Source organism: Canis lupus, chromosome 16, assembly GCF_048164855.1.
Source record: "Canis lupus baileyi chromosome 16, mCanLup2.hap1, whole genome shotgun sequence".
NCBI lineage: Eukaryota > Metazoa > Chordata > Mammalia > Carnivora > Canidae > Canis > Canis lupus.
Window position 1 is genome coordinate 28734432 of NC_132853.1, and position 10774 is coordinate 28745205.

General features: G+C 51.9%; 1 protein-coding gene across 18 annotated transcripts in view; it reads right to left on the reverse strand.

Annotated features, from left to right (window-relative positions):
• The window catches only part of MSI2 (musashi RNA binding protein 2), a 392747-nt gene that overhangs the window by 6719 nt on the left and 375254 nt on the right, over window positions 1-10774 (reverse strand). For 5 of the 18 annotated variants that reach the window (XM_072779887.1, XM_072779884.1, XM_072779881.1 and 2 more), the window contains 2 exons: window positions 2849-3003; window positions 926-998 (listed from right to left, as the gene is read on the reverse strand). The exons of 4 other annotated variants lie outside the window; for them this stretch is intronic. In XM_072779887.1, the coding sequence (XP_072635988.1) occupies window positions 957-998; window positions 2849-3003 (197 nt within the window). In that variant the 3' untranslated portion in view covers window positions 926-956. Of the gene's footprint in view, window positions 1-925; window positions 999-2848; window positions 3058-10774 lie in introns of all 18 variants that reach the window. 9 more of the 18 variants (XM_072779877.1, XM_072779876.1, XM_072779874.1 and 6 more) reach the window with 3 other exon arrangements.

Consider the following 10774-nt stretch of genomic DNA (forward strand, 5'->3'; position numbering starts at 1 on the left):
CTGTCATCCTCCCTCTTCCAGAGAGACAGACCCACGTTTCAAGCCCCCAAACTGTGCTAACACAGTACGCACTTAGGTTTCCTAAGAGAACCCCTCTTCCTTCTCGGGGTTCTTCCCAAGAGCAAGATACTCATGTTCCAATGACACTGTGGCAAGAGGCTCCTTCACTGACTGCCCCCATCTCCCCTTCTCCACTCCACCCCTTCCATATCCCCATCAGAGTGATTTAAAAAAAAAATGTTTAATTAACTTGAGCTCAGTTTAAAAGGTTAGGAAACTGGCAGGGATCCAAATCCACGTTACGCAGGTGATGTCGTTAATTTAATTTGCTTTTTGTGCGGTAATCTGGATAATTACTCAGTAGTTATTGGCAAAAATGTTTTCTTTTCACTAAAAGATGGAGTCTGGCTGTTTGACCGCATGAACCCCACCAGTCGAAGCCAGCGAGCTCTGGTAGACTAAAAGGGCCCAGGGACCTGAAAGGCCATCTCACAGGACCCCAGAGGGCTGGCCCCGGCCCCGGCCCCCACCCCCAGCCTTGGCCAAAGGCCAGGATTCTCCTGCTTCTGGCCCCCTGGGACAGGTACAGCACCAGATCACCTTCCAGTTTCCTATGCTCTTGATTGTATTTCAAGACGGAGAAAGATGAGGGGTGGGGAAGATCAAGAAAAGGAATCAAAAGAACCAAATCAAGAAGAAAAAAAAAAAGTTAAAAAAAAGGTGAGGGTCATGATCAAAGCTGGAGAAAGGGATGAGAGAATAAAAGACTGGATTTTTTGCCCCCACCCCCCCAAAAAGGGGTTGGGAGAGAGGAGAGAGAGGTGTTGGCGCGATGAGACCAGGGCCCGTGCGTACTTGCATGCGAGCGTGCATACATGTACGACACGCCCGGCAGGGCGGAGACACAGGGCAGAGAAGGTAATACCTCAGAGTGGGATGGCAACAGAAGCACCTGCTCAATGGTATCCATTTGTAAAGGCCGTTGCAATCAAAGGTCCCTAAAATTGCACAATTGTTAAGGTCATCAGCACGCTATACATGGGAACAGATTGTCATATTCTGGGAAAGGAAATTATCTCTAGGACTAGACCGTGGTTGCCAGCATGAATATGTAATTCTGAGACACTGCGCCACAAGGGGCCCGGAGGCCATCCTCCCCAGCTCCGGGCCCTCCAGCCCCCACTTCCCACCCCAAGCCAGAGGCACAGGGGGTGTGTCACTGTTGGGAAGGGGAGGCCTGTGCCCAGGATGGTGGGTGCTGCTGCCCTGAACCCCGGAGGGCAAAGATAACCAGGGTCTCTGCCCACAGTCCCGACAGCTCCAGCTGGGGAGAAAGCGAGCCCTTGCACAGACAAAACGTGATGCCACGCGTGGTCATTCCAGAAAGGTGCCACAGCACACAGGTCAAGAAACCCAGGTTTTCAAGAACAAATAGGGTCTGTGTTTCTGGGCGTTGGCAATAGAAATAAGTTGTGCTCTACGTGGTGATAGATGTTCTCCCAAATTGATGCAGCTCTAAACTGAATAATAATACTCTGGATTTGGTACTACAGCTCATCTGAGGGGATTTGACTCATCAGACTACTGACTTAAGTGATATTGGCTTTGGAGTGAAATCATATGGACCTAGACTGCACAGGCCAGGGGTGGCAGCAATGTGCATGTGTGTGTGTAAGGCAGTATGTGAGAGAAAGTGTGCATGTGTGTGTTGAGTGTATGGGTGTACCCTCAAGTGAGTGCATGAGAGCGTGTGTGCATGTACCTCTGTGTGTGTGTGTGTGTGTGTGTGTGTGTGTGTTTTCCACTGCTGGGGTGGGAGGTGGGCAGGGAACGGGGGCCCTGGTGGCCCGGACTGTCTGCACTTGCTCTGTTCTCTCCAGCTCAGCCCCCGGGGCAGGGTTCTCCTGTCAGGGACAGGACCTGGAACAGCAGACACTCCCATCTGAGCCCCAAACCAAACTGCCTCCAAAATGCTGAGGTTGGCTGGAATGGAGGGGGGCCAAATTTCTGTTTCCCGAATGGAAGGGACAGCGAGCGAGTGGGCTCAGGCACATTCATGCTCACACACACCAGGAGGGGAAGAACAATACAATCTGAAAACAGCATGCAAATCTGTTAAGCAAATTTCCATTGCCTGGATTAGTTAGATTATAGAACCACAGAGCATTACAAATATCAAATGCATCTGGCCTTTGCGGGGCTGCAGCTAAAGAACGCAAATGGGAACTTACTTGGAACCTGGAAACTGGAAGAAACATTAGCAAAGGAAACCACCTGGGAGGGAGCATGAACCCCACACTGTGTCCCAGGGCCAAGTGCTGCCTCTGGACCTCAGGCCCGGGGACTCTACTGACCAAGGCTGCTATCCTGAGGTGTGTGTGGGGATATTCCCAAGCTCCTCAAGTCCCAGCCCATATGGTTGTCTCCAGAAGGCAGGGGGATCAAGCAGGGGTGGCTGATGCCGAGGGCCTATTATGAGGTAGCAGGTGACGTATCCTATTTCCATTAATTCTCACACCACCTTTGGAGGGAGGTGTATTTATTGTCATTTTGTAGCCAGGGAAGTGAAATTCTGATGGATTATAGGATTATATGAGAGGCTCAAGGTTGCATGGACCGAGGGTATGGAGTGGGGACCTGAACCTGACCATGCTCCTTCCACTCCATCACGTGCTGGTGGCTCAAGAAAATTTCAACAGCCCTAGGTGGCTGATGGAATGTGGATGGGGTGGGGCAACCCACTGTCCTCTCCTCGGCCCCCAACCCCAGGCTCTTCTGGTCCCCTCTCCCAGGGGAGACAGGTGGGAAAGGAGGAGGCAGCGGGAGGGCAGGGGAGGGAGGTACTTACAGCTATGCCGTGGCCGAAGCCCGAGCCCGGCTGTGGGCTGGCCGCACTTATGTAATTCCCCACTCCGGAGTCCTGGCTGGCAGGGCCGTACAGGTCGGCGACAGGTCCTGGGCTGTTGGCCCCCGGGAAGCCTCCGGGCCGCGCGGGGTTGGAGCCTGCCGGGGAAGCGGGCGCGCCAAAATTCGGTTGAGCACTGTAGCTATTCAGGACTGGTGTGCAGAGAATAGAGCTGGGTATGAGGCCAGAAGCCAGGCATGCACCGGTCATTACAAGCCAAACACTCGAGAAAAACAGCTGAGGCCCAACTTCTAACACTCAACCAAGGCCATGCGAAAACATTAGCAGGGACTCAAGAATACTCAGCCCAGGCTACTACTAAGAAGCTCGGAGCTCCAAAAATAGAGAGAATAAAAAAACAATCATTCAACACACTACGGCAACCAACCGGAGGTGCTTCACTGCCCACCAAATTATCACAATAGAAATAGAGATATATATGGAAGAGAGAGAGGAAAAGAGAGAGAGAGAGATTTGTTTTCACATCTGAATTGGTGCTCATGCAGTCTTGTCTAGATCTGGGCACGTTGAGACAGCATTCACATCCCATGCAAACTACAAAGGAACTAGTTTTAGACTACACATTGTGTTAATATTGATATTAAAACGTGACAGGAAACAAAGCAATTTGTGTCCAGGAAAAAAAAAATCTTTGGGGAAGGGATTTAAAAATTTGTTTTTTGTTTCACTTTTTTTCTTGTTTGTTTGTTTGTTTTTGGATCCATTAAATGACAAATTTGTTTTGAAAAAAGATAAAGACAAAAAAAGATCTCCAGTCCTCCCCGCCCCCAAACCTCTTTCCGCCCCCACCCCCACTGGCTACCTCCTCCCCCCACCCCCGTTTATATCCCTGCATGAAAGTCATCACTACTGAACGTGGTCGGAGGATGGGATATGTCATGGAAAATTTGGGCATCTTAACATAACCCGTAATGATGGTGGCAAGGGATCCCCTTCTGGGGTGGAGAGCAGGGGATGGAGGGAGGGGGTGGGGTGGGGATGGCAAATCTGGAGACTGGGGCCGAAGCTGGGTGAATGCCAATGGTTCTACAGGACACCCACACACTCACCTCCTGCAGTAGAAGGAAAGGGGGGGGTTTAAACTTTTTTTTCCTTTTGTTTAAAAAAAAAAAAGACAAAGAAGTATGAATGCAGAGCATACTGACCGAACCGATTTACAGCTAAAGCATATCTGACTGAAATGGCTGCTCTCTCTTAACCTCATAAAACTCCAGACTGAGACAAAGAGCTAGGAATGCACCTGTGCTCTAGAGAGGAGACCACAGCCACAGATCCTGAGAGTGGTGGTGAGGAGGGGCAGCGGGAGGAGACACCGCCTGGGCCTCCATCTGTAGCCACCCTGCTCCCCCCCAATCCCATCATTCCTTCTTCAGTGAGGGCCACAGCGGCACCTGGGTTAAATTTTGTCTCATCTTTCATTTCCCCTTAGCAGCAGTTTTCTTTACAAAATGGGGGGAATATTCTTTTTTTAATTGCAAAAGTAAGTTCTCATTGATTTTGAAAGCTGAAGGTGAGTCTGGGACCAGCCACTTTGGGGGCTACGGCTAACCCAAGTGGAAGAACCAGACAAGCCGGACACCGCCTATTGCCACGACTTTGGCTCCAAGGCGCCGCTTTTCACTGCAATCTTCTCCCTCTGCTTCCCGTGGCATTTCCCTCTCTGTCCGGTGACCAGCTGCCTCTAACACCTGCAGCCCCACTCTTGGCTGTGACCTTGCCCCAGGGACCTGTGCCTGCGGTCCCCTCACATCTGGTGGGGCTTGAAGAGCTCAACGTGGATTGATTTTTTTACCCGCCTGTGCTGGGGATGGGAAGAGGTTGACCACGCAACCCCAGCCAGGCTGGCAGAGACTGAGATGGGGCACAGAGATACAAAGATCAAACCAAGCAGCATCTGGCTTGTGACTGAGCACAGAAAAAGGGAAACTGATACCTCCAGGTGCCCTTGGGGCAGGAGGCTCTAGAGTGAGGCCCCTGGGAAGCAGGAGCTGAGAAATGAGTCAACTAGCAGATGGAAAAAACAGGTTAAAGAGAAAAAAAAAATCACAGAGGCTTAGAGCAAGTGAATGGCTGATTTGCGAATGCACTGGCAGACAAAGAGGGCAGGAATTCTGAATACAGAAGATTAAACTTGCAGATAACATTTGGCCTTTCTCACTCATGGAGGCAAATATCAAGCTGAGATATTCAAAGACGGTATTATCTCGGTCTGACACTTTTTTTTTTCTTTGCTCTGGGCTAGGGAAAATGGAGCGAGCTGAGCTCAGACAGTGAACTCTGGGTTTAGCCTGGCAGCTGACCCCTGCTATGCAAAGTAACCAGCCAGTTCTGTTTCAGGGTAAAGAGAGGCTAGGGGAGGAGACCCTGCAGTGGAAGATGGAAAGATTTTTTTTTTTTTTTGGCTTCTTGCTCCTCTGGCCAGATGAAGGTGCAGGAAGAGTGTGGGCAGGCCCACCTATTGAGGGGCTTAGGAGAAGGGGGTTTGGGTCTTGGCTCCCTCCAGCTGGGAGAGCCACCCAGAGACTAATGGAGCCAGCAGAAGTGGCCTCAGAGACAGGATGGAGCATGCCCATAGAAGGCTGCCGTCCAGAAACAGCCCCCTCTACTTCCCCCAGGCCTGTGTGCCCCGGGGGCCAAAGGGATTCCACGGTTAGCAGGATAAGCAGCACCTCTTAGCCTACGTACGACGGCCCTCCCTGCTCAGTCACAACGCTGAAGGCATCCGATCAGGACACAGCTCTGAAAACTCACGTCCCATTATTGTCATACACGTGCCCCTCACGGTGCCCCACGCCTGCTCAAAGTCACCTTGCGGCTCACCCCCAGCCCCGGGCCGGAGCGGGGTGTGGGTCTCGGCCAGGGGGCGCAGCTGGCAGGCGCTAAGCAGTTCCGCAGTTCGCGGAGTCGGGCCACCGCGCTCGGCGCCAGCAGTTCCCTCCGTGTCTCTCGGTAGGCAGGAGACCCCGGCGCCAGAAAGCGGGTTAAAGTCCCCAGACAAGCCATCCAGACACCCATGCATCTCTGGGCAGGCTCGCGGCAAGCAAATGGCTCTGAGCCCCAGAAGAGTAGGGAGTGCCGTTTTGCATGCAGTCTGTCGGTAGCTGTTCCTTCTGTCTGGCGGGGGGAAGGCCTCAGGGACCAAGGGTTGCCTTCTGGGGAGTTCATACTGAACACCGGCTGGCTACACAGGAAGGGGGGTCACTCGAGGACCCTCTCTCTCCCTCTGAGCTGGGTGACCTGAGCGGAGGGAGGGGCAGGCTGAGGAGGCAGATGCTGAGCCCCGACCCCAGGGTGCATTCTGTGGCGGTCAGCCCTCAGGCAGTGCTCGGGGAAGTGTCTTGGTGGAGGTGCCTTTCCCCAGGCACCCAGCCTCATCTGGAGGGGCCAAACCACTCCCCCAGGCCAGGATTGGGGTGGGAAGAGGGGATGGACCCTCACTCTCAATGGGCAAGGGTATGCTCTGCTCTAGGGGTGTGTGTGTGTGTGTGTGTGTGTGTGTGTGTGTGTGTGTGTGTAGGGAAGGGATCTCAGAATGTGTTGCTGAATAAACAGTGCTGAGATTTATAAATTGGGACATCATGACTCCTGTCTCAGGAGAGGACAATGTCTTGCAAACACCTTGGCATTTCTGCCGCAGAAGCTGTGAGCATTAGGTAGCCTGGGGCAAGCCCCTCACCAGGCAGTAGGGGGGCTCACTGGGCAGGGTGAAGGGCGAGGGGTTGGGATGAGGCTACTTGTCCACCAGTAGTTTAATTCTGGGCAAGTTCCTCTTCACCCCTCACCCCTGGTCCCCAGCATCCTCTGGGCTTTCCGGGTCCAGGCAGCCGGTACGCTCAGGGAGGCAGCTGTGGTGCAGAGAGGAGCACTGGACTTGGAGTCAGAAGACCTGAGTGTGACCCTGGCCCTGACCTCTTGGCTGTGTGCCGTGGGTAAACCTTTCAGCCTGTAGGGGAGGAGTCCTCATCTGCACCATGTGAGTGCTGTCTGCCTTGGTCTACCTCTCAGTAGGCTACATGAAAGTGGCAGAGAGAAAGCACAAACATGCCTATTTTTAAAATAGTTGTGGATGCAGAGCCCAGTAATACAGGTACCATAGGCAAATTTAGGAAAATCTGGTATAGGAAAATATAGTTCACAATCAGGAAGTGATTTACAAAAGGCTGCAATTCAGGATGTCTGGGTAGCTCAGCGGTTGAGCATCTGCCTTCAGCTCAGGGCCTGATCCCAGGTCCGGGCATTGAGTCCCATGTCGGGCTCCCTGTGAGGAGCCTGCTTCTCCCTCTGCTTATGTCTCTGCCTCTCTTTTTGTGTCCCTTATGAATAAATAGATAAAATCTTTTAAACCCCCCCTCAAACAAAAAAGGCTTCAATTCATCTGTCTAGGGGATTTAATCACATTGGACCCGATGAAGGACTCTGAGACACAGGGTGGGAGGCGGGAAGGGGCAGGAAAGCAAGGGCCTGGAATCTCACTGAGGCCAGCAAGAGGAAATGCATTTGACTTAAAGTTGGAGGCGTTCTGAGTTGGATAAAAGGAGGAACTTCCTATCAAGGGAATGAAGTACCTTCATGGCTGACCCAGGGAATCTTATCCCAGAGACCCTCACAAAGGTGTGTCCTACAGGCTTACATCCTTACCTGTAGGGACTGGATCCAAAGCTCATGGGTACCTCAGGGTTTTAAAGCAAACCCAGGGAGATGCCTGCCTCCAAGCAGGCACACAGTCTGCCTGTGGCTCTGCCCAACTGTGGTCAGAAGCAGCTGGGCTGAGAGTGTGGGTCAGGGAGTCCTAGCACACTGAGACTCAGAACAACCCCAAAAGCGTGGAAGTCTCGGTGTCCATCTGATCCCTGAGTGATGTCATTGGATGTGATGCAGAAAGCTAGAGCCTGGGACTATGAGGGGGGCACCTCTAGGAGCGCCTGGCTTCAAGATCCAAAAATTGGATTATTGCTGATCCAGAGAAAGGAACTGTTTACAAAATCCTCCCTAGGTGAGCTCAGCCCACATATCTGGGACAGGTTGGGGCCCCGCCAAGTCCCAGTGTTAGACCGTGGTCCTGCTCTGGTGGGTCTCGCATTTCGTCAAAGGGCAGGGCCAGCCCTCAAGACAATTGCAATCATCTACCTTGTGAATTATCGGCTGCTGCAGGTTTCATCTCAGGTGGGAGGCCCTGGTGGCCCCCATCACATTTCTAGAGCATGTGCTTCTTAGGGAGAGGTACAGGCAATGGCAGGCCTGTCCTCGCCCAGTCCAGCTCTGAGGGTAAGGTGCTGCCAAAACAGAACTCACGACACAGGGCATTTCAGGGCCAAAGAGAAGGGATGGGCTGCCTGGTGTCAGGGCTCCCCTTCCCAACCCCCAGCTCCCGACAGAATGGAGGACTGGGAAAAGAAGCCTCTGTGATTTTCTTTCAACCATCACACTGGGTGTTAGGTTTTTTTTGTTTGTTTGAAAGAATGTAAAGAAACTGAAAGAGGAATGAGTAGAGGGGCTGTGGTGATAGGCTGATGCCAGAGAAACAGAGGTCAAGGTCATTGCCCCTCCAACTCTCCCCTCTACCTTCACCTTGTCCATGTCATGCTTCTATCTGCCTTCATTAAAAACTCCACAGCACCAGTGCCTGGGTTGCTCAGTTGGTTAAGTGATGGACCCTTGATTTCATCTCAGATCATGATCTTGGGATCATGAGGTCCGGCCTTGAGTTGGGCTCCCTGCTCAGGGGAGAGTCTGCTTCTCTCCTCTCTTTCCCTTTCCCTTTTCCTCTACCCCTCTCCTGACTCTATGTGCTCTCCCTCTTAAATAAATCTTTAAAAAAAAAAAAAAAAAGACTCCTACAACACTGGAGACTTCCACAGGTCCCTCTCAACAGCCAGCCACTCCTTGCTCATGGGCTCTGAAGAATGGCAGCCGGGCAGCCAAGGCCTTCCTGGGAACAGAGTAAAGGACCCCACTCTGATCCTCCATGCCCTCTGAAAGTAGGACCCACTATAAATTAATGGAGATGGTCAAATGGGAAAGGTCAGCATGGAAAGATAAGCCTGTTCCTGCTAATGGAAGGAGAAATACTCAGCTGTGAATTATTACAGCATGTCTCCAGCAGAGCAAGGGGGAATTACAATTATGCTCCAGCAGTCTCTGCCCGGCCACTATGTCCCAGGGATCCTGGCTCTAACTTTCCTTCTGGAGCTTAGCCTGAAGGTGGGAGAGACAGATAGGACCAGCAATTATATACAACCTGGGAAAGCTCTGCTAAAACTCAGGCTATTTCAGAAGGGCAGGAGGAGAAACACTTTAACACGAGGGGAGGATTAAGAGGGTAATGTGATGGCATTTCCGTTTCCCTGTCTCCATATACAAACAAATATATTACAGAGGTACGAACTCAGCCTGAGGTCAACAACTCCGGACATATCCAGGGATGCCTGGCCCATCTTAAATACCACATGGGACACGTGGACAGTGTCTGCTCATGCACTGGGTGGCAGGCAAGTCAGTGTCACAAACACTGCAAATGTCAGTTACTGTGGTGCCTTGGTCTTTGTTTTTTTTGTTTTTTTAAAGATTTTATTTATTTATTCATAGAGACACAGAGAGAGAGAGGGGCATAGGAACAGGCAGAGAGAGAAGCAGGCTCCGTGCAGGGAGCCCGATGTGGGACTCGATCCAGGGTCCCCAGGATCACACCCCAGGCTGCAGGCGGCGCTAAACTGCTGCGCCACCAGGGCTGCCCCGGTGCCTTGGTCTTTGAAGACTGCAGTTTCTGCTTGTTCTCTCAAAACCTAACCTGCTTTAGGCTGCTGGGGCTGGGGCTGATGTCTGCTGGTTAATGCTGGCTAGCTCAAGTAGGGAATGCATGGACGGCAGAACAGAGGACTTGGGACTAATTATTATGTAAAATGGTCTAAGCTTCTGGTCAAAGCACACCCCTCTGAAGAGGGAACTTTACTACAGGCTGGCTCTAAAGGCCTCACATCATATGTTAGTAGTGAACCTGGAGATCTGTACTATCACTCAGATCAATCAGTGTAAGCAGAAAGCCCCCAGACACCCAGAATGAACCTGTCTGAGCAGAGCTTTGTGGCTAGGACTACATACTTTATGTTGACATACAATCTCAACAGACAATAGCTTGTTCTCTAACTTGATGCTCTTCTACTATGGGCCCTGATTTGGGTCTGTGGATGTGTCTCCTCCTCACAACGGACAAGGCTGGAATTGGTTGGGAAGGTAGGCAAGGAGAAAAGAGACATGTGGCTAACTACCATCTGCTTATGGTGTAAATTCTGAGGATGGAGTAGCCTTGAGCAGGTCCCGGTGGCCAAAGAACCCAGGTTTTGTCATGAGGGCAAAGAAGGAACTTCATGGAGTTAACATCAGGTTCCTGTTTCTCCCAGGCCCCAAGGGTCCCCAGGGACAGACCTGGTTGTTATGTGTCTAAGGAAGGAGGGGGAGAAAGGCTCCAGGGAAGGAAAGGCCATGAGGTGGGTCTCTGGTGCTCGCCTGGTGCTTGCTCTGCCAATGTGAACTGTCTGCTGGGCCACAAAGGCTTCACCAGATGAAAGGATCTCAGCAGGCTGCCCTGGCTCAGGTCTGGTCTGGTCTCAAATGCAAGGTGGTCATGATCCCTCTTAGAAGTGAATGGATGACTCAATGGTGCCTCGGCCCTGAGCCTCTATGGCACTTTGGGAAACAGGGGAGATCAACGTGAAAGATGGCTGTTTATGGTTTGGCTGCAGCAGGTGGTTTTAAAACTCACATCCTGCTGCCTCTTCTGTAAGTTCACTGGTTCCAGACTCCAGGCGCACACGGGTTAGAACCTGCAAGGAGCGGCAGATAAGGAGACTC